This window comes from Ictidomys tridecemlineatus, chromosome 4 (genome assembly GCF_052094955.1).
Source record: "Ictidomys tridecemlineatus isolate mIctTri1 chromosome 4, mIctTri1.hap1, whole genome shotgun sequence".
NCBI lineage: Eukaryota > Metazoa > Chordata > Mammalia > Rodentia > Sciuridae > Ictidomys > Ictidomys tridecemlineatus.
In genome coordinates this window covers 188,745,267-188,769,309 of record NC_135480.1, presented here as the reverse complement: position 1 = coordinate 188,769,309, position 24,043 = coordinate 188,745,267, and the positions used below count along the sequence as shown (strand labels likewise).

Sequence of the window (24,043 nt, the reverse complement as noted above, 5' to 3'; positions counted from 1 at the left end):
TCTCTCTCTCTTAAAAAAAAATATAAGATACAGTCCCTTTTCCAAGTGATTCTAATTTAAAAATTACTAGTAGTTCCCTCCTTTCCTGTACTACAGATGTTAGACTACAGACTTCTAAATAGCCTTTGTAGTGCATGAGGAGTTAATACTTTAAACATTCAGCAGTTATCAGCAACTATTCTCTGCAAGAAACTGAGTTAAGTGCTGGGATAAAAGAAATTAAGTCACAGTTTCTCAACTTGAGCTGGAGGAAACATGGAAACAAATGAGTAGGCAGTCAGAGTCAAATTCAAATCACACCTCAAATAGTCTAGAGAGGGGAAGATTGGACAGTTACATATTATACAGCAAAAGGTAATTGCTAGAAGAGGTATTGAAAAGGGTTGTGGAAGTCTTCAGGGTCAGGATGGGAGGTGTGTGTGTGTGTGTGTGTGTGTGTGTGTGTGTAGCATGTGGTATTTAAGCTGGACCTCAAGCTGGACAGATTTGGATGCGTGGTAATGCAGGGATGATCTGGAACAGTTGGGAGAATATTTCCTTTTGAGTGACTTGTTTGGTCAAAATAATTGGGCTGGGAGAATTTATGGCATACTTATGAAGCTCTTAGGATTTGGATTGTTTTTTTGAGAGTGTTTAGAGGCATAGTTGAGAAGAAGGTTCCTTGGAGCTAGATTGACCTATGCTTGGGATGGATTCCCTCTCTGATCTGATATTCATCCTAGGCATAAGGGAGCTGCTTATTATTATTATTTTTAAGTGGTCTCTCATGGAAATATATCTTTGTTTTCTTGGTGAAGACCTTCCTTTTATATTTGAATGCAGTTGAAACTGGCTTAAGCAAAAAATGGGCACTTACAAGGAATCAGAAAGTCTTATGGAACCAAGAGGGGCCTTCCAGAGGTCTTTGGAACTAGGGACTAGAAGCTATTCAGATTTTCTTCTAGCTTCTCTCTGGGCTTCCATGTTATTCTTTCTTCAGATTAGCTTTCTCTGTTTTTTTTTTTTTTTTTTTGCTTCATGGGGTAGGCTGCAGATGCCCATGTCATATCTTCTAGCTTGCTTTTACAGATCCACTCAGAGGAAGCTTGGCATTTCTGGTCCCAATTCTGAATGCTTGAAGAAAAGATGAATTTCATTAGTGATCCACCCCTCACACATTGGCTGTGGTCAGGGTTCAAAGTCTAATTAGATTTAGTATCTTCTCTATTTTCTCTCTTAGGCTGTGCTGTAAATTTAGTATATTAGAAGGAGGTTTGGGTTTGTAGGTGGACTGCCACTTACTAGCTTTGAAATGTTGAATATTTTTTTCTAGGCTTTATTTTCCCGAATGTAAACTAGAGCTGATATTACCTGCTTCAGTAGATAGTATTTTAGAGAACAGTATTGGGTTCTAGTGTGTAGTTGGAGGATAAAGATTTCTTTGGGTTCAACTTCTGGTTCTGTGTCTTATTAGTTTGGTGACCTTTGACAAGTGAGATCATGAAACTCAATTTTCCCTTTATAAATGCACACAGTATCTGTACCACACCAAGTTTTTCTGAGACTCAAAAGGCCATGTGACCTGGCATGCACAAGGCCCTGGGTTTGATCCCCAGCATCTAAAAGAATTTTTTTTTTTTTTTTTTTTTTTGCATAAAAGGCCATTTGATTCAAATGTACGAATCGGAAGAGGGTAAATAGTATTAGGAAGATACTTCTTTGTGAAATATTCTGTTATGTCTAGTATAATTCTATGGTTACTGGGCAGATAATTTAAAAAATATCCTGTAGTTTTAAGGTTATTAGTTAATTTATGATGTAATGGGCAATGGTCTAGGTATTTTTACCTTTCCTGTCAATTTCAGCTTACACTGAGACTCTATCCTTATTTATTGTAGTTTTTATTTTTTTGCCAGGGATTGAGCCTGGGCCTCACACATGCTAGGCAAGTGATATACCAGTAAGCCACATCCCTAGGTCCTTACATATATTTTGATGTAATGATGTAAATGAAAAAGCAGTAATTGTAATTCAAGTCCAGTAGGAAAATAGCTTTTCCTCTTTAACTCAGAAGTCAAGAGTTGTATGTTTTGGAGAGTTCTGAAAAGTGAGTGATTTGTGTGGGTAGTTTTTATTTCTCATGAATAATTTAACGTTTTCAGAAATACTGGTGGCTAAAGGTGTGTAGCAGGGGCATGAAATCTTTAAGTTTTCTTTTTTTTGGTGGTACTAGGGATTGAACCCAGCCCCAAATCCTTAAACTGATGATTTCTATCTTAGAGGTAGGAGGAGAGAAGATTCCTTCTTTGTCTTTTTTTTTTTTTTTTTTTGCTATGCAGAGTTGAACCCAGGGGCGCTTAACCACAGAGCCACATTTTCAGCCCTTTTTTAAAAGTTTTTGTTGTAAGGCAGAGTCTTGCTAAGTTGGTTAGGGCCTCACTAAGTTATTGAGGCTGGCTTTGAACTTTCCATCTTCCTGCTTCAGCCTCCTGTGTTGTTGGACTCCTTCTTTAAAGAAACTAAAGACAGATGAATAATATGAATTAGAGAATTATTTAAAGGAAAGTAAATGAATATATTTACATTCTTAACAGTTTTTTCCCTGATAAATATAATAGTTGACATGAGCTAAACTGGAAATTGTTTTTTTTATCCTGTGAGTTAAGATTCTCAGGGTTTTAATATTTTCCTTTGAGATCAAATATTCCTGTTTTTGTTCATCTATATACTGCAAGGTTTCTTTCAAGTTTGAATATTTTGGAATTAAAGCATTTTTTTCTTATACTTGAAACATGAATTCTTTAAAAACAATTTGTGTATTTTTTTTCAAATAAAAAAATAAATGTATTTTTACTGAAGAATATTTGAAGAGTACATGAAAATGTAAGGAGAAAAATACCTGACAAGAACAATTTAGAGGAGGAAAAGTTTATTTTGGCCCAGATTCTAGAATTTAGTCCATGGTCAGCTAGGCTCATTGCTCTGGGCCCAAGATGAGGCAGAACATGGTGGAAGGGTGTAATAGAAGAGTGCTGCTCCACTCATGGCAGCCACTGAAGCAGAGTGAGGGGGAAGGGTCTACAAGAAAGATGACCCTTCCAGGGCATGCCCCCAGTGATCTACTTCCTCCAGCCACACCCCACCTGTTTATTGTTACCTGACTTAGTCCATTCAAATTAGGATGGACTGATTAGGTTACAGTTCTCACAGTCCAATCAGTTTATCTCTAAATGTTCCTGCATTAACACAGGAGCTTTTTGGGTACATTTCATATCCAAATCACAATAGATGTATGTGTGTTCTTTTAAAAATAATGAAATATTTAAAGTAAGAAGAGAAATAATAAGGAACAATCTTGTGAAGACTATTTTTTTTTTTTTTGTAGTGCTTATCGATTGAGCCCATACACTGATCATGTTAGGCAAATGCTCTCTGCTACTGAGTCCTTGAGTCGTTATTGCAGCCCTTTCTGAGGACTTATTATTGACAGATGTAAGACTTGACCTATTATTGTCAAGTCTTTACAATTTTTTTTAATTAGCTTCAGATCTTTAATTTTTCCTTGCAGTGAAAGTAATTTTCTTTCATTTTAAAAAATAACATTAAAGAGAGTTCAGACTTCCTGTACCACTTCTTGCCATCTCATTTTACTTCTCCTTTTTTCCCTTCCACTTAGAGGTTGTCATCCTGTGATGTTTATATCATATGCCATATATGTAAAATTTAGAAACTTTGCATAAGTGGGTCCATATTGTACATATCTTTCTTCAGTTGATCTTAGACAAAAGGCCAAGAAGTCAGATTAAAAGCTTGAAGTCATACTTAAAGCTTTTCCAAGAAAAGTGAAAAGGGAAAATTAAAACTCAACCCACACACAAACTCAAGCACAAAGCATAAAACAGGAATATATTAAAATTAAAAATATAAAAGACTATAAAGCAAAAGAATAAGCATAAAAACCTACGTGTCATTTAACTAAAAATGTGCACATTTTTCTGCAACTTGCTTTGTTTTATCTTATATTTTTCAGAAATAGTCCAATTGACCCATGTGAAATGAAACTCCTATTTATTTCCTCTGTTGTATGACAGTGCCACAGTTTCTTTATTTGTTCTTCAGTTGACTGATGTTTAGATTGTTTTTGTATTTTTGCTTTTACTAACCAGGTGGCTATGAACAGTTTCATTCGTGTGTCCTAACTTTATCTCTTTTTAGGAAAAAATTATTTTCCAGAACAGTGCTACACAAAGTATGGTCTGAGGAAATATTTCTTGAGATTAAGGAACTTTCATCAGAATATAAGTATTACTGTAAATTTAACATTTCTTATCCTAGTAAGAGTTTCTGAAGGAAGAAGAACTAAAGAACTCTTTACTCAATAGTTTGTAGATGGGCTATTGATTAGTAGACCTGCAAAGTTGAAGTGCATGTGTGTCTCCAACTTTACTGAAGATGACTTTATTAGAGAAGTGATCATATCAGTGTGTATTCCCCTACCTTTGGGAAAACCAGAATTCCTCTTGGTTTATTTCAAGTCTTTACCAAACAGTTGATACTGTTAAATTTGGAAACTTTATTTTTTTTGTTGTCAGGCATGCAAAATAGTAGGTCACTATTGTATTAATTGTGCATAGGCTGGGTATGGTGGTACACACCTGTAATTCCAGAGACCAGACAGGCTGAGACGGGAGGACGGCAAGTTTGAGGCCAGCCTCAGCAACTTAACAAGGCCCTAAGCAACTTATTGAGATCCTGTTCCAACATACCAACATACACAATAAAGTGGGCTGAGGATGTGGCTCAGTGGTTAAGTGCCTCTGGGTTCAATCCCTGTACCACCCCACCCCCCAAAAAAATTGCGTATATGTGACTAGTGTCATGGAACATCCTTTTGCATATTATTTGATATTTGGGTCTTTTCTCTGAATTGCCTATTTGTATTTTTTTGTCCACTTAGAAAATTGCATTATTTTTTTTTCAGTTGTAGTTCTCTATATTCAATTTCTTAGTTAAAAGACATTGTAGAGGTCTGGGGTTGTGGCTCAGCAGCAGAGTGCTTGTGTGAGGCCCTGGGTTTGATCCTCAGCACCACATAAAAATAAATAAATAAAATAAAGATATTGTGTCCAGCTAAAAAATAAATATTAAAAAAAGACATTGTAGATATTTATGCTTATTTGTTTGCTTTGTGTAGTCTTTTATATTTTTAATCTTAATATATTCCTGTTTCATGCTTTGTGCTTGAGTTTGTGTGTGTTGAGTTTTAATTTTCCCTTTTCACTTTTCTTGGAAAAACTTTAAAGTCTTGCTTTTATACTCATGTCCTTAATTTACTTGCAAGTGATTTTTTGGGTATTTGGTATTTTTTTCCATGTCATTGAATGATCTCTTTTTTCTCTAATTTTTGTTTGTTTGTTTGTTTTAGATGTTGCTGGGGTTTGAACCTAAGTCCTCCTGCATGCTAATAAGTATGTGCTCTACCACTGAGCTACACCCCCTAGCCCCTTTGCTCTGATTCTTCATGTAATTTTTGCCAGTCTCAAGTTTCATGCATTTCTAGTTCTCTTTCCATGTTCTCTATTTTAGCCTATAGGTTTGTCCATTTCTGTATTTTCATCAGCACAGTCTTAAAATTGTATCCCAGGGCAAATTTAAGGGCTTCATTCATGCTAGGCAAGTGTCCTGCCACTGTGTAGCATCCCTAACCCTTTTCAGTTTTTTTTTCTTTCTTTTTTTTTAAGATAGGTTCTTGCTGTTGCCCAGGCTGGCCTCAAACTTGTGATCTTCTTGCCTCAGTCTCTGAGTAGTTGGGATCACAGGTGTGCACTACTGAGTCTTGTTGCACAGTCTTAATTAGTATAGTTTTAATAAGTCTTGAAATCTAGTCAGGCCATTTACTTTTGTTAAAAATTATCAGTTATTCTTTTTTTTTTTTTTTAAAGATGATTTTATTTATTTATAAAGAGAGAGTGAGAGAGGGTGATAGAGAGAGAGAATTTTTAATATTTATTTTTTTAGTTCTCGGCGGACACAACATCCTTGTTGGTATGTGGTGCTGAGGATCGAACCCGCGCCGCACGCATGCCAGACGAGCGCGCTACCGCTTGAGCCACATCCCCAGCCCCTATCAGTTATTCTTGACTCTTTAATAGCCCCATGTTCCATTCATATTCCACATGAATTTTATAATCAGTTCTTTAGGTTTCATGAACTCTGTTGTCTATAGAGTGTGTTTGCGGGGGAGCTGCTCACTTTGCAATATTGATTTTATTTGTCAGTATTAATGCTATTTACCAGATATTTTTGGTTTTCTCTTCTGAGTGCAAAATAAAATTTAGTGCCTGGAGGCCTTTTGGTTGGAATGGAGCTGGGGCATGTGATTAGTTTAACCAGTGATTTGGGCAGAGAGATTGGGATTATGGCACCAGCCAGCAGTGTTGGAGATGGGATTGGTTCTGTCAGCTGACTACTTAGCAGAACCCTTCTTTTACCTATGGTTGATGAATAGTGTCAGCAACTAATATTGTTTCTTTAAGCCGTGTGGATTTTGGCATTATTATCACAAAATGATCCAACCTATTCTGTCTGATACAGAAATTCATGGATATTATTATTCTCTATTTATTCTGGTCTTCTCTTATGAGTTACAGTTTAGATTATAATTTTCTCTATAAAGGACTTTGATATATTTTATTAATTTATTTCTAGATACAGTTTTTATTGTTGTATTGTTGTTGTAAATTAACACCATACTCCTCCACTTCCTCCTCCTTTTTCTCCTTCTTTTTTTTTTTTTTTTGCAGTACTGGTGATGGGTCTCAGGGCCTTGCACATGCTAGGCAAGCATTCAGTCTCTGAGCTACATTCCTTTGGCTGTCCTCCTGCCTCAACCTTCCAAGTAGCTGGGATTATAGTTTGAATTACATCTGGCTAAATTACTAAATTTTATTTTTAAATATTTAAATTTATTTAATTTTGTAGTGCTATGATTGAATCCAGGAGTGTTTTACTGCTGAGCTTCATTCTTTTTTATTTTTATACATTCTTTTTAATTTTTATTTTGATACAGGGTTTTGCTAAATTGCCAAGGCTAGCTTCAAACTTGGAGTCCTTCTACATCAGTCTCCTGAGATGCTGTGATTATATACATGCACCACCATGCCTGGCTTAAATCACTCATTTAAACATTTTTTTTATTTGTTCTTTTTAGTTATACATTACAGTGGGATGTATTTTGATATACATACAGGGGGTATAACTTCCTATTTTTGTGGTTGTATGAGATATGGAGTTACACTGGTTTTGTATTCATGTGAACATAGTGAAATCACTCATTTAAAAAAACTACTTTCTGATCCTTTGGTCTGATGAATCTCAGTTGATTTCTGTATTTTTCTTTAAATATGTATTTTTTTTTAATTGTAGGTGGACACAATACCTTTATTTTATTTTTATGTGGTGCTGAGGATTGAACCTAGTGTCTCACTTGGGCCAGGCAAGTGCTCTACCACTGTGCCCCAGCCCCAGTCTGTGATTTCTGTATTTTGATCTTACATGGAACATGATAACTTTCTTATTTTCTGTTCCCCGTCTCCTATAATCTATGAAATTGTTTTTAATATGACCTTTTTTTTTCATGTTTTATTTTCTTGAACCCTTTAGTTCAGTTTACTTAGAAGTGCTGGTAGTATACATTTTTGTTTTGTTCCAGTTTTGCATGCATATATTTGGTATAGGTTTTATACAGAAATGCTTCATCAGATTATGGTAGTTTTCTTCAGGGCTGTTCCAAATACACATTTATAAACTGTACTGTGAGAGACTGGGGTTTTGTAATTTATATTCCCCAGACTTATTTACCAGCTAGCTTTTTGGTTTTAGGTCTCTTTTCCTATGGTAATAATAATATTCTCTTTTTTCTTTTTTTCCCTTCTAGGAATTTCATTGTTTTACTTTTTCCATTTAGATATTTATTTATTTTTTGTTGCTGGGGATTGGACAAAGTGCCTGTGCATGCTAAGTACATGTTCTACCAGTGACCTATACCCCTAGCCACTCATATTTAGATTTATGATCCATCAGGATTTGATTTTCTTTTACATCTGATGACAGGGATTAAGTTTTATTTCCCCATTTTGCAATACAGTTGATCTACAACCACTTATTGAAAAGACCATCACTTACTTACTGCATTGCAATGGCAGTTCTCTTATAAATCAGACAACCTGTATTTATCTTTTAAGAATTTTTATTTTGTTTAACTTGTTTGTTTGCTATTGCACTATGCCATACTTTTAATTATTGTAGCTTTTAGTGAGTCTTGAAATCTGGCCATCTAAACTGTTTTTCCTTTTTAGGATCATCTTGGCAAATCTTGGCACATTTTCTTCTACCTTTTTTTTTTTCCTTTAAGATCATCTTGGCAAATTTTGGCCATTTGCATAAATTGTAGAATCAGTTTTGCCTTATTCCTGAGAGTGTCTATTGGATTGTTATTGTATAGTCCGTAGGTCATTTTGGGGAAAACTGACATCTTTCCAACACAAGTTCAGTAACCTATATCGAAAATTGTTGATACCAGAATTATTTTGGGCTTCTTATTTTATAATATTTGCACATATATAATGAGGTAAATTGGGGATGGGACCCAAGTCTTAACCACAAAATTCATTTATGTCTTTTGTGTACCTCATATAACTGTATAGCTTTTCATTCATATATGTCATTTCATTCATATATGTCAGCCTTTCATTGCTGTGACCAAAATACCTGACCAGAACAACTTGGAGGAGGAAAAATTTATTTAGGACTCATGATTTCAGAGGTCTCAGTGCGTAGATGGGTGAGTCTGTTGCTCTGGGCCCAAGATAAGGCAGAATATCACTGCCGAAGGATGCTCAGGAGGAAAGCTGCTCACTTCATGGCAGCCAGGAAGCTGAAGGAGAGGAAAGAAAGGATGGTGCCAAAAAAGACCAAAATCCAACCTGACAAACGGGTTCTACAACTTCATTTGTAATTCCTGGTACAGCATCTAGAACACATGGCTGTGATACAAGGGACTCACCCTGTTAGCTTTCCTGGTTGCAGTTTAGATGGACTATCTTTTCACCTGGCTCTCTCTGTAGCCATTAATTTTTCTTGGCAGACAGTCCATGTACTGGCATCTTTTTAAATTAATGGGGTCTCCATTACAGATTTGGCTCTACCTTTACAGCTTCATACATCACACATTCAGGGGCAGGGATTTTGGCCCTGCTACACTTCATTTGGTTTTGCAGGCCTTTCTTTGAAGCTTCCAGGATCCCTTAATTTGAATCATGCGTTTCTGCAGAGCCAGCACTATGTAGATGATGCCAGGGTTTTCTGTCAGCTTATGCACTGGTTGGGCTCCCTGGAGTCATGGCTATAGAGGTCTCTGGGTGCCTGGGCGATTGAGCCTTATGAAACTTTTTCTCAGGCCCCCCTGTGGAAGTAGGACACCCCCATGATCTCTCCTCAAAGGAATTTCCCCTTTTATATCCTTGAGCCTGCATGGGTGTGGTCTTGCACATTCCTGGGATGTCTTCAGGCCATTTTTCCTGTTGTCTTGTGCAGAGTATTCTCTTTAGTGACTATAATCTCATTCACAATTGGTCTTCCTTGGTCATGTGTTTACATGCACTTTTCTGGTCAAACTGCAAGTTTTTAAAATCCTTCAGCTCTGCTTTTGCTCTGGATACTCTCAGTAACCTGGATAAAAACTGGTAGCAATATCCATGCTACTGACTGACTGTTGTGCTACCTTGAATTTCCTCTGCCAGATTAATTAGTCTTTCACCTTTAAATGTAGCCTCACACAGATTCAGGACATGGGCAAAATGTAGACAAATTCTTTTCCAGAATATAACACAAGTGGCCTCTCTAGTCCAATTCCCAGTAGAGTCCTCATTTCACTTTGAAACCTCCTGAGCACAGTCTGCATTCCTTTTGGCAGTCTATTCTTCTGAGCTCCTACCAGAATTGCCCAGTAAGCTATAAACTTTTAAGGCTTTTCTAGCCTGCAATCTGCAGATTTGAATTTTTTCAAATTCCTCTTTCATATCAGCTCTAAAGGCTTGTGAATCTCATGATCAGGCTAGTTGCAGCAGTGACCTCACTCTCAGTACCAGTTTTGTGTTAGCTTTTTGTTGCTCTAATCAAAATATAATTAGAACAACTTAGAGGAGGAAAAGTTCATTTAGGACTCACTGTTTTAGAGGTCTCAATCCATAGATGATTGCATTTATTGCTGTGGGCCCAAGGTGAGGTAGAGCATCATGGGCTAAGGGTCCAGGTGAGGAAAGCTGCTCATTTTATGGCTACCAGGAAGAGGAGAGATTAAGGGAGAAAGAAAGAGAAAAACGGACCATAGGGAAGATGAATCCTTTCAGGGCAGTCCTCAGTGACCTCCTCCTCCAGCCATGCCCCACTGGCCTACAGTTACCACCCAGTCAGTCCATTCAAACTAGGATGGACAACTTGGTTACAGTTCTCATAATCCAATAATTTCACCTCTTTTTTTTTTTTTAAAGAGAGAGAAGAGAGAGAATTTTTTAATATTTATTTTTTAGTTTTCGGTGGACACAACATCTTTATTTTTAAAATTATTTTTATGTGGTGCTGAGGATCGAACCCAGCTCCCAGCACCCTTACCGCTAGAGCCACATCCCCAGCCCGTAATTTCACCTCTTAACATTCCCGCTTAACATACTTAGTTTTTTTGGGGATACCTCATGTCTAAACTATAATATATACAATAGCCTGAGGGTAATTTTATATGTTTTGTGCACCTGTGTTTTGCTGTGATTTGTCAAGTTAGGTCCAGTGTGGAATTTCTGCTTGTAACATCAGGTCAATGCTCAAAAAAAGTTTTGGATTGTGTAGTGTTTCAGATTTCAGATTTTTGTAAAAAATCTTAGGAGTCCTTAACTTATACTGAGTTTCTGATCCATGAATATGGTATAAACTTTTTAAAAAGTTTTTCTTAATGTCTCACAGCTGTGTATTTTAGTTTTCTGTGTAGAAGGCTTGCACATCCTTCCCTAGATTAATTTCTAGATATTTAATTTGTTTTGATATCATTGAAATAGGCGTTTTCAAATTTTATTTTTGATGATTTGTTGCTGGCATAGAGAAAAAGGAATTTATTTGTGTATTTTTAGTCTAGTAATTCATATGTATTTTTAATGTCTGTGTCATCTACAAATAATGAATATATTTCTTCCTTTTCAATCTTAATACATCTTATTTTTCGTGCTGCTCTGAATAAAATTTTCAAGACAAATCTGAATAGAATTGTTAATAGTTAATAGAAAGTAAATGGTTTAATCTCCCACATCCTTTTTAATTTTCCACCCATTCTTCCACATTGTAGTCTACTTTTGCCCCTACCTCTTCACTGGCACTGCCATGGTTTCATTCTTGTTTTTAAACTCAAGGGAAAGGTGTTTGTTACTTTGCCACTAAGTATGGTTGCTGTAAGTTTTTGTAAAAATTCTTTATCAGATTAAGGAAGTTCTCTTTTCTTCCTAGCCTGTTCAACACGAATAGTTTATTCCCATGTATTCAGTGTAAATGCCCTAATTGTATATGTTGATAATTACATGATGGTTTATCTTCATTTTGTTAATGTGGTTAATTACATTGGTTTTACACATTAAGCCAACTTTGCATTCTTGAGGTCATTCCCATTTTTGACAGGATGTATTATCTTTTTTATATATCACTGTATTTGATTAACTACTTTATATATTTATTGACTTCGATGATTTTTTTTTTTAAACAGAGAGAGAAGGAGGGAGGGAGGGAGGAGAGAAAGAATTTTAATATTTATTTTTTAGTTTTCGGCGGACACAACATCTTTGTTTGTATGTGGTGCTGAGGATCGAACCCGGGCCGCACGCATGCCAGGCGAGCGCGCTACCACTTGAGCCACATCCCCCAGCCCTCGATGATATTTTATTTACCTCTATGTTCATGTGAAATGTAATATATTTACTTTCTTGGAATACTCTTATTTGGTGCTAGGGTAATTCTGGCCTCTTAAAACAACAGAGGGAGGTGATTCCCCCTACACTAAATAATGGAATTTTCACCAATGAATTCATGAGGTCCAGATATTTTTCTTTCTGGGTAAATTTTTAGATAATGCATATAATATTTGTGGTAATTTAAAATGACTCATCTGATTTTTTTTAATATTTATTTTTTAGCTGTAGTTGGACACAACACCCTTATTTTTTTAATACATATTTAAGATATTTTTATTTTGACATGATTTTAGGCTTATAAAAACTTCAAGAATAAATATGAATTCCCATGCACAGTTGCGTTTTCTGTCTCTGTCTCTCTCTCTTTTTTTTTATTGGTTATTCAAAACATTACAAAGATTGCAGACATCGGTTACACACTCACATTTTTACCTAATGGCATATAAGTGACTGTTGTATTCTGCTACCTTTCCTATCCCCCTTCCCCTCCCCACCCATCATCCCTCTCTACTTCATCTGCTGTTGTTCAATTCTCTCCCTTGTTTCCCCCCCCTTTCCCCTCACCTCCTCTTCTATGTAATTTTGTGTAACATTGAGGGTCTCCTACCATTTCCATATGTTTTCCCTTCTCTCTCCCTTTCTCTCCCCCCACTCGTCTTTGTTTAATGTTAATCTTTTCCTCCTGCTCTTCCTTCCTGCTCTGTTCTTGGTTGCTCTCATTATATCAAAGAAGACATTTGGCATTTGTTTTTTAGGGATTGGCTAGCTTCACTTAGCATAATCTGCTCTAATGCCATCCATTTCCCTGCAAATTCCATGATTTTGTCATTTTTTAGTGCTGCGTAGTACTCCATTGACAACACCCTTATTTTATTTACTTATTTTTGTGTGGTACTCAGGATGGAACCCAGGACCTCACGCATGCTAGGGGAGTGCTCTACCTCTGAGCCCCAGCTCCAGCCCCGACCCATCTGATTTTTAAGGCAAGATTTATAATTGCAAGTTGTATCATTGTTGTCTGTCTTTGGAAGCAATAAGTCATGTAATTTTGACTTTGTACAAAAGTTATGTTTCTATCCCATGAGCTCTTGTGTCACATGGGATTTTAGCTGTCTGGCCTGGTTCACTTTTCCTTTATGGGCAGCAAATGGGGATATTAACATACCCAGCATAGTATTCCTATTGTCAGTGAGATTCTACTAATCATTCATGTTTTGCTTCCAGCTGATAGAATGTGTTCTGAAATATTTGGTAGACTTCTAAGTTTTAAGTTTTGTAGTAGTAGTTAGCTTTACTTAAAAGAGAAGTAAAATTCAAGGAATAGTGTATAATAACCACATATAGTATGTATACATTATATAAAACATTTTGTTGATATATAACTACTCAAAGTAGTCATGTAGCAGATTAAGACAAGATTAAGCATCTTGTCCTCCACAAGATGCTCACAGCAAATACGTTCTACAAGTTCAGGTGATCCCAGGGCCACCTTCACTTCTGACCAGCTGGCTATAAACTTAAGAGGTCACCAGGGACTTCCTCAGGTTCATTAATTTGCTAGAGTGACTAGAATTCAGGAAAGCCCTATGGCTATGATTACACTGTTATAGTAAAAGATTATGAGTTAAAGTCAGCCTAAAGGAGAGATAGGTAGGGCAAGGTCTGGGAGGATTCCAGATAGGAAGCGTTTGTTCCATGTAACTTTCCCAGCACATTAATGTGTGACAATATTACATCTTTATCCTGTTCCAAACAAGAGTATTGCTGATCAGGGAAGGTCATGATTTTTGGTGTCCAGGGTTTTTAATTGACCAGACATTATTGATTGAGTCATTGGTCATGTGATGCAATTTCCAGCAACTGTCAGCCCCCCACTACCACCTGAGTTAATAAAGCTGCAATCTTCTAATCATATGGCTAGTTTTTCTGGGATAATCAGGGAGATCAAACCCTATTTTGAATTATATGTTAGTATAAATTATCTGGATACCTCCCACCTCATGAGTTATCTCAGCATCAGTCATCAGGTAGGGTAGAGGGTCCCATGGTTGAGTAACAAAGGCATTCCAGTCACTGGGGAAATTACACAGGGTTAGTTTAGCATTATCTTTCAGGTTCAGGGACAGAGTCACCCAGATTGTTTATTACATGATAACGTAAAAATTACACATATAGTATGATAGTTATACATAGTATTATATAATGTTTCGCATGTATAATTCATCTTCACAATCTCCTTGTGAAACAGTCTTGTGTTATTCTTTGTAGATGAGGTAGTTAATCTTAGGTTTAGTCTAATAAAACCAGTAAGTAATGTATCTGACGGAGTCATTAGTTGGGCTTTCAGAATATTATATTAGTAATAATTATATAATTTATAAATACTTGCCCATTTAAAACTGCTTCCATAATATATGGAAAGGAGATATTTAAAAAATTTTAAAGTGTGGGCTGGGGCTGTAGCTCAGCGGTAGAGTGGTTGCCTAGCAGGCGTGAGGCCCTGGGTTCGATCCTAAGCACCACATGAAAATAAATGAATAAAATAAAGACATTCTGTCCATCTGTAACTACAAAGAAACCCCACAAAATTAAAAAAAAATGGAAAAAAATTTTAATGTGTTTTTAATTATGTATGTGTATGCACAAAATCTAGATACTTTTATGACAAGTTTTTTTTAAGTGGTTGATATGAAATAAAGGTTATTTTCATAAGTTACATTTGTAATGACTATTTGGAAAACCTTTAAATGTTTGAATTTTTTAATTCAGTAGGGGGTAGGGGCAAGAAAGGGTAGGCTTTTCCTGATTTGTTTGTGTTGACTAGTGCTGCGGTAAATTGATATTCACTAACCTCAATTGTGTCCTTCACACTTTCTTCATGTGGTAGTTGTATTTTGCCAGAGGTTTTCTTCTCTTCTCTTCTCTCTCTCTTTTTGTACTGGGGATTGAACCTAGGGGTGCTTAACCATGGAGCTACATCCCCAGACCTTTTTTATATTTTATTTAGAGACAGGGTCTTGCTGAGTTACTCAGGGCCTACTTAAGTTCCTGAGGCTGGCTTTGAACTCACGATCCTCCTACCATGGCCTGCAAAGCTGCTGGGATTATAGGCATGCACCACCATACCTGGCTTTCTTTTCTTCACCCTATTGCAAGCCCCTCTACTTTTGTCACACCTCTGACTTTCCTCTGCCCTCCAAATCTCAGCAGAAGATATTGCCTTCTAGTTTACAGCAGCAGGAGAAGCCATCAGAAAGAAATTCTTCTGGTACTTTGATGAAATGTATAAGTTTATTAAATAACACCAGTTAATTAAACACTGAGTTTATTAAATAACAACGGTTCTCCTTATTCCTTCCTATTATAATGGTGAGATGCTCTTCCTCCTACCTAAGGTAATTCTTCAAACCTTGTGCTTGATCCTAATTCTTTCCTTATTCTCAGGGTCCCAGTCTAGTGATTTTCTCCCCTCTTCAGTTTTCCTCTTTACAGTGGCTTCCCCCCTACCCTGTTGCCATTTAAACTTGCTCAAATCTCTGATACAATAAAGAATAACTATTTCTTCCCTCATTTTTTCATAAGTTAAATTTTGCCACCGTGTCCCCCACATTTTTTAAAATTTTCCACCCATTCCTCCACATTGTACAGTCTACTTTTGCTCCTACCCCTTCAGTGGAACTGCCATGGTTTCAAAGGTCTCAGTCCGTAGATGACTAAGTCCATTGCTCTGGGTCTAAGGTGAGGCAGCGAATCAGTGGGGAAGGGTCCTGCTGACAAGCTGCTCAGCTCATGGTGGGGTTCAGAAAGCAGGGAGAAGGAGGCAGGGGAATGGTCACAGGGAAGAGCATCCCCCAGGGACCTGTATTCTTTAGTCATGCCCCACCTCTCTGTGGTTACACTCAGTCCATTCAAACTAGGATGGGCTGATTAGATTATTGGACTCATAATCCAATCATTTTGCCTTTCAGTATTCCTGCATTAACAGCTTCTGGGGGACATCTCATATCTAAACCATAACACACAATATGATTAATTTCACTCCTCAGTACTTCCCCTTACTTTCCCTTGATTCCTTCCTAACAGTGGTATCTCTTCTATATTTATGACGATCTCTCTTTTTAAAAAAATTTTAAAGAATTTAATTTTATCATCTTTTTTTTTCTAACTTCTACATATGAGAGAAAATAATTGTTCTTCTGCATCTGACTTATTTCACTTAAGGTGATGATTTCAAGTTTCATCTATTTTCCTGCAAATGACATAATTTTATTGTTCTTCATAGCTGAATAATTCTTCATTGTGTATATATGCCACATTTCTATATCTGTTCATTGTTAACAGATTCTTAGGCTGATTTTGTAACTTGGCTGTTGTGAGACTATTGTGAATTGTGTTGCAATTATTGTGGGTATGCATTATCTTTAAAATATGCTGACTATAATTCTTTCGGATAAACACCTTTAAAATATGCCATATGTAGTTCTTTTGGATAAATTCTGAGGAGCGGTATCCATCATTCCTCTGTTCAGACTCTTCTCCCTCTGTTCTAAAATGCTGTTGTTGTTCTGGAGCAATCTGTCTTAGGCCTTCTATCACTTTCTATGTACATGTGCTTTAACCTGGACAATATCATTACTTCTTTCTTCTTCACTCTTTATACCCTTGACCTCCAATCTCTGGCATACAGTAAGGTTTCAGTATATACTTCAGTGAATGAAAGAGTGACCTAGATAGGGCAGTTAGCACTTCACAGTGAAAGGAGACTGCTGGGCCTTGAAGGAACAGAGAATTTAGATGAGCAGAGACAAAGAGAAAGAGGAAGCTTGAATTGCACTTGGTTATTTGTCTTGTTGGCTCTTTATTCATAGTATTGAGCTTTTTCTAATGTTGTTTTTTGACCTTTGAATTTGTATATTTTACTATGTTTTCATAAAGGTTGTCTGAATGAGACAAACAGGGATGTGCAAGGCGCATTATGCTTAGTGTAACTGCTCTGTGGAAAGCAAAGTCATGGTAGACGTTTGCTTGGTACAGGCAAGGCTTATCTATCTATGTATCTATTTATTTTATTTTTTAGTTATAGTGGACACAACACCTTTATTTATCTATCTATCTATCTATTTATTTATTTTGTGGTGCTGAGGATTGAACCCAAGGCCTAGCACAAGTGCTAGGTGAATGGTCTGCCTCTGAGCCACAACCTCAGCCTCTAGGCAAGGATTTTTAGATTGAAGTTTAGAAGACTCCATTTGTCTACCAGCAATACTCATTAAAGACGTTTCATTTGAATTATATCATATATACTACATATATATAATATACCAAGGTTTGTATTTGGATTGAGTCATGTTGGTGCCTTCAGCCTAAAATATACCAGAATTTCTTCCAGAAGAAAAACTATTGTTCAGCATAAAACATGTTGTTTGTACAAACAGTTTAGGCACGGCGAGCCACTTTTACCTTCTGAGAATGCTGAGAGCCCTCCTGAAATCCAACTTTCCAGATGTCAGCCAAGGGCCAGCTTTGGCAAGCAGGCCTTTTTGTAGGTAGCAATCTCAAGCCTGCTATGTTAATTTTTTTCTTTATTGTGTATTTTTTTTTTAAATAAATTTGAAGTGGAAAAACTATTCTAAACACTATGAGGATCTCAGAAGCCATGGAGTGAAGGAATGGTACATTTAACTGTACTTAAAAAACTTAGATATGGAAAAGAAAAAAAAGTGCTTTAGAGTCGGAAAGTAAACTATGAAAGAGCGCTTGTAACATATGGAAGAAAGGGGGAGTTTTTTGTTTTTACTAATATTTAAAGGCTTAAATCAACAACTAAAAGACTGGAGATGTAACTCAGAGATAGAATGCTTGAGGCTCTGGATTTGATCCCTAGTACTACAAAACAAAAACAAATCAACAACTAAAAGGAATAATGAGTAATTTGTTAAAGAAGTCATTTCAAGTGACTCTGAATACTTGAAAAGATACTTTACCTTAGTTAAAAAAAAAAAAAAGCAAAACCAGTGTGATCTTTTACCATCTGTCATATTCAGCTAAGATTGATAAATTATAATCTTTGTAAAGGTATAGGGAAAGTGTACTGTTGGTGACATAATTATCTCAGCTTTTATGAAGGACATTTTTCTATAACCTGTTAACCTTTTGACACTCCTATTCTTTGATCCAGCAGTTCCATTTCTAGGATTTTAGCTTGTAGAAGCCCATATAACCAGACAGATAATATATGGATAAAGATGCTCTTTGGAGTGTTGTTTGTAGTACTGTAAAGTTTGTAATAACACAAGTAGAGGGCTAGTTGAGTTTTTCTCATTCCTTAGACTAAAGGTTGATTTGAACTATATTGTATATAGAATAAAATGTATTATGTACATCATGTGTACTAAATATCTTTCTAAAAATCTGAAATGTTATGAGATGTATTGTTCTAAAGGTCTCAGATAAAGGATTTTCTTAATTAAAAGAGAAAAAGGCAAACTATGAAATAGTGTCACATTCCAGTTTTCAGGTTAGTATGATGTTAGGATGGGAATAGGAAAAAATAATACTTCATATATTCCCACATTTAACAGTCATTATTTGAGGACATAGTAATGTCTCTAATTTTTTCTTAAGTGAAAATTAATATGAGTTTGGGGCTGGGATTGTGGCTCAGTGATAGAGTGCTCACCTAGTATGCATAAGGCACTGGGTTCGATCCTCAGCACCACATAAATAAAGAATAAAGATATTATGTCAACCTAAAACTAAAAAATAAATATTAAAGAAAAGAAAATTAATACAAGTTTAAGTAGACATAGCAGAAGTGTGGATAAGGTGAAAATTTCTCCTGTCTCTGAAGTGTTGTCATATCTCAGTTCCTTTTGTAATGAACTGGATAATATCTGTTTCTACAACTAAAAACTGAGCCCTTAAGGAAGATGGATGTGAGTTTTATATTTTCTTTGTATCTTCAGAACTTTTGGTTCCATCCCTTTCTTGTTTCTGAACAGAGTCCTTTTGAGGTCTGTCTTTGTTGTTTTATTACTGTAACAGAATGCCTAAGACTGGGTAATTTATAATGAAAATAAATTTTCTTACGGTTCTGAAAGCTGGGAAGTCCAAGGTTGAGGGTCCTGTAGCTGGTAAGGATCTTTGTGCTGCATCATTCTACAGTGGAAGGATGAAAGGGGAAGAGCACATGAGATCAAGATTGTTAAGAGAGAGGGACTGCTTTTATGACTTGTTCTTGGGATAAATTACTACTAGTGAGATAACAACATTAATCTCTTCTTGAGGGCAGAGTCCTCAAGACTGAATTACTTTTTTAGAGACCTCATCTCCCAACACTATTGCATTGGGTGTCAAGTTTCCAATATGTAAACTTTAGGGAATATATTAAAACCATAGGCCTAATATCCCCCCTCACTGCCCCCCCCCCCATGAGGCTATATTAAAAGCTGAAGCTAAAGGAGTTCAGGATTCATGTTCCTTTTAAGCCTCTGAAACAAGATTCTGGGACCATACTAGCACTAAGCCTATGTTCTTCATTTTGCTAACTTTGATAGATTGAAAATTTAATAGTTGGGTATGATTGCTATTTTGAGATTTCTTCCTTTTCATGTTTGGACATGATTGATTATGTTTTCTCCTATTCCCTCCAATATTGGAAATTGAACCCAGGGCCTGAGCATGCTAGGCCAAGCGCTATACCACTGAGCAGTGTCCTTGGCCCTTGACTATCTTATTTAAAGTACAGATGTGTCTCTAGTGATGATCTAACTTATATTGATCCTCCTTATAGGTGGTGGAAAGCTTTAACTCTTCTCAGGTGTACTCAGCCTATTTCAGGAGGACCTCCACTTGATGTTTGGTGTCCTTTCTTCCCATTGTCACAGCTCAATCACAAATAATTTTATTGCAGTTAGGTTGTTATATTTAACTTTCTTGTGAGGGAGAGTAGCAAGTGTTAGGTACTGGACTGGGGATACTTTGGAAGTACCAAAACAACTGTATGAAAAATGAAGGGAACTAGATCTTCCTATTTTTTTTTTTTTAAACTTTGGTACAGATTCTGTATGTCAGTTTGTTATAAAGAATTTAACATTCAGTCTTTGTCCAAAAAACAATTCTGTAATTCATGTAGCTCAAATCTGTTGTCAGTTTCCACTGCCTAAGAACTGTAAAGCCGTAAGGCAGGTACTGTTTATCTGCAGTTTTTCTGTGGGATGAATTCACCATTCCTAGAATTCAGCATTTATCAAATAGAATTATTTGGTTTGGTAATCTCAGAGTCTACCTACCTTTCTTCCTTTTCTTTCTTGTGCTTTTATTCCTTTATTGTAATTTCTTAAACTTGAGACTTTGTTTGGATTTCAATGGTTTTCCCATTAATGTCCTCTTTTTTTTTCCCCCAGGATCCGATTCTAAGCACCATTCAGTTATCATGTCTTCAGTTTTCTCTGACTTAGAACAGTTTCTTAGTCTTTTCTTGTTTTGCATGATCTTAAAAGTCTTGAGGAATACTGGCTGAGTATCCTATAGAATGTCTCCTAATTTGGAGTTTTCTGTTTTACTCAAGATTAGACTGGGATTATGGGTTTTTAGAATGAATACTGGAGAGATGAAGTTCCTTTCTTGTCACACATTATATTATGTATATATGGTGTCCATCTGATGTCACTGATGGTGTTAACCCTCTTCACTCAGTTCAGATAGTATTTTTCAGGTTTTTCCACTGTGAAGTTAACATTTTCCCATTTCTGTTCTATAGAAGTAGTGACTAAATATTGTATTCTCCATGGGGAAAGAAGAGGTAGAGTTAAGTTTTACCTTCCATGGGGAGAAGTAGCCGCATGAATTATTTTGAATTCTTCTATAAGATTTTTTTCCCCTAATTTATTTAATATTTAATCACTTGTTTATATCAGTATGGAACTATGCAAATTTCTAATTTGGCTTTTAATCCAATGCTGTTTTACTTATTTTATTCCTCCTGTTGATCCAACTTTGGCCATTAGGAGCTTTTAGAAGTTGGTTCCTGTGTCTCTTCACATGTTTATGTCATTTCTGACTCTACAAGATACTTTGGGCTCATCTTTTTTTTTTTTTTTCCTTGTCCCAAGTCTTAGAATCATTCATTACCCCTAAGAATTCTGGTTCTTTTTATTGCAAAATGGTGTTTAAAAACAAGGTGATGCTGGAATTGCTTGTTGTTACTGGGATGTTATTGGTGATTGCCTTTTCAGTACCCAATTCCTCCCTCCTTCCCTCCCTCCATTCCTCCCTCCCTTCTTTTCTTCCTTTCCTCCTCTTCCTCTTTTCTTCTTCTCTCTCTTTTCCCCTCCTCTCTTTTCCTTTAGAAAATTATGAAAAATCTATCTTGAACAATTGAACAATTATCAATGAGTGGTTAGTTTTGCTTTCATTTACATGACATCTCTCTCCATTGACGACCCCCGCCATTATTTGAAGTAAATCCCAGTCACTGTATTAGTTCATCTGTAAATATTTCATCTGTTTTTATCTCTTGAAAATAGAATTTCTTTACACACTTCTTCTTTTTTTTTTTTTGAGATGGCTGTCTCTGTATATGGAACTATAGATGTGCACCACTGTGTACAGCTAAATATAGTCTTAGATTATAGTAGATACAGTAGAAAATATGTAAACATAGAACTTGACCACCTTTCATAATTATAATTTTTAAATTATAAAAATATCAGATCAAGATATAGAACATTTCCAGCCCCCTAGAAGGTACTCCAATTACTATTGAGGATTTTTGTAAGAAGCTTTTAAAAAAACTAACATAACCACAATACCATTATAGTACCTAATCCCCACCCCTCCATGCTTTCAGTGCTGAGGAATTAACCTAGGCCCTCAAGCATGTTAGGAAAACCTATAAGTTTTATTGTTATTTCTTACAGTCAAATATCTAGTCATTTATATAGGTTCCACTCGCCCCCATCTACCTACCTACCCTTTTTCTTCAAACCAGTGTACCTACCTCTGTGGTACACTGGTTTGAAGAAACAGGGTTACTTGCTCTGAAGTTTATCCCACAGTCTGGGTTTTACTGAGCACATCCCCATGGTCTAACCTGACATGTTTCTCACAGTGGCTTTTTTGAGGAAAACCTTTTCTCACTTTCTAGTTTAGTAACCCTAACATAGTAATGGGCACTGATTCTATCTTTGGAGAAATTTAATCAGTAAGATGGTTTTACCAAAGATCTGTTGTCCCTGACATCTGATTAAAGTTTTCTGCCTTGCTTGGCTAGCCAGGTCTAGAAGATTCCTTCAAAAATCCTGTATCCTTTCCTTAAGAAAGACTGAATATCTGTGTGTAGAAGAGAATTTAGTTATTCCTAGCTTTGTTTTTCTCCTTTCTGGAGATAAATGAACAGGACAGTTGTAAGAGCACAGTTAGCTGAGAGATCCTTTTAATGTTGTTTTGTAGCTGTGTCATAATCATCTGTATACAAGCCAAGCTTTGATTAATTTCTGACCAAAGGTTCCATAGTACAGAAAAAAGGATTAAAGTATAAAAATAGTTTGGTTGTATTTGATTTGCCAAGTTCTCTTTTTTTCTCTTTATATTATAGATCAGCTTGAACGGGTCTTTTTACGACTTGGCCATGCTGAAACAGATGAACAATTACAGAATATTATATCTAAATTTCTTCCTCCTGTTTTGCTCAAATTGTCCAGTACCCAAGAAGGAGTACGGAAAAAGGTAAGCATGTTGGGACAGTTGGGGGAATTAAATAGTGAATAAATGATCATGTATTATGAAGTGAGTTTTCCATGCCCTTTGTTGAAATCCAAGTTTGTGATCCTAATGGCTTTTCAAAATGGAAAGTAAGTTTAGAACCAGCTTTCATGATTCAAAAGTAATTTGTGTGCTTAGCACAGCTGTGGTTAGCACCAGCTGTACAATTGTGGTAGGTAATTTAATTGATAATTTTTCTGGTCTGTAAAGAGGCATGGTCTGATATTCATGCCCTTAATTCTAGTGTGAAAGGGGACAAAAATATTCTAATCATTTGGATGACAGAGAATATAACCTTAATTAAAGGTAAGCAAATAAAATTTTAAAAGCAAAAATTATTATGTAGTTCCAGTTTAAGATTATGAAAATACTATTTCAAAAAGCTAGATAACTGACATCAATATTTTAAAACCAACTTCTATAATGAACATTTTCCCCTTTTGATTTATATAATATTTCATTAGGATTATTCTGCTATATTTATAATAGGCCTTCCAGTCTTTGAATTATCATTAGGTTTCATCCCTTAGGACATTTTAAGTGGTTGGCAGTGACTTCTTGGAGTTCTTTCCTGAGGATTCTGAGGCATGATTTAGGTTCTGTGGGGGAAAGAGTATCATTAAGAATGTCTATTATGGAGCTGGGGATGTGGCTCAAGCGGTAGCACGCTCGCCTGGCATGCATGTGACCCGGGTTCGATCCTCAGCACCATATACAAACAAAGATGTTGTGTCCACCGAAAACTAAAAAAAAAACAATAAATAAAAAATTCTCTCTCTCTCTCTCTCTCTTTAAAAAAAAAAAAGAATGTCTATTATGTCTGCAGGAAAGAATGGATATTCTTGTTACATATTTGACATGCCTTCTATTAATCATATTCTTCGCTGAGATAGAGGGGTATTTATTTTGTCATATTACTTTCCTATTTAAAATCCTTCTATGACTTTCCTACCCTCAGGATAGCAAGGTCTAAAGGCCCAACTTGATGTCTGTTTACTTAGTTTTTTCAGTCTCTTTTACTGAGTGTCAGTCGTCTTCATGTCAGGAGTAAGGGGTATGTTGGTGAGTGAAAGAAACCCCTAGTTGGGGAGACCACTAGCAAAAAAATCAGTTAGTAATACATGCTAAGATGGAAAAATAAAGGATTAAATAAAAGAATGTATTTGGGGACATGATTTAGAATGAGTGTGGAATGGAGGGGTGGCCTTTTGGTGTGTAGAAATTAGCCAGGCTGAGAGATGGGAGGACCATTAAAGACAGATATGCTCCATGCAGGGGTTCAAAACTAGTGT

The 24,043-nt window shown here is 36.1% G+C and overlaps 1 protein-coding gene across 6 annotated transcripts in view; it reads left to right on the top strand.

Annotated features, from left to right (window-relative positions):
• The window catches only part of Ecpas (Ecm29 proteasome adaptor and scaffold), a 112,108-nt gene that overhangs the window by 11,416 nt on the left and 76,649 nt on the right, over window positions 1-24,043 (top strand). For all 6 annotated transcript variants that reach the window (XM_078047946.1, XM_078047944.1, XM_078047947.1 and 3 more), the window contains one exon: window positions 22,585-22,715. In XM_078047946.1, coding sequence (XP_077904072.1) covers window positions 22,585-22,715 — 131 coding nt within the window. The remainder of the gene's footprint in view (window positions 1-22,584; window positions 22,716-24,043) is intronic.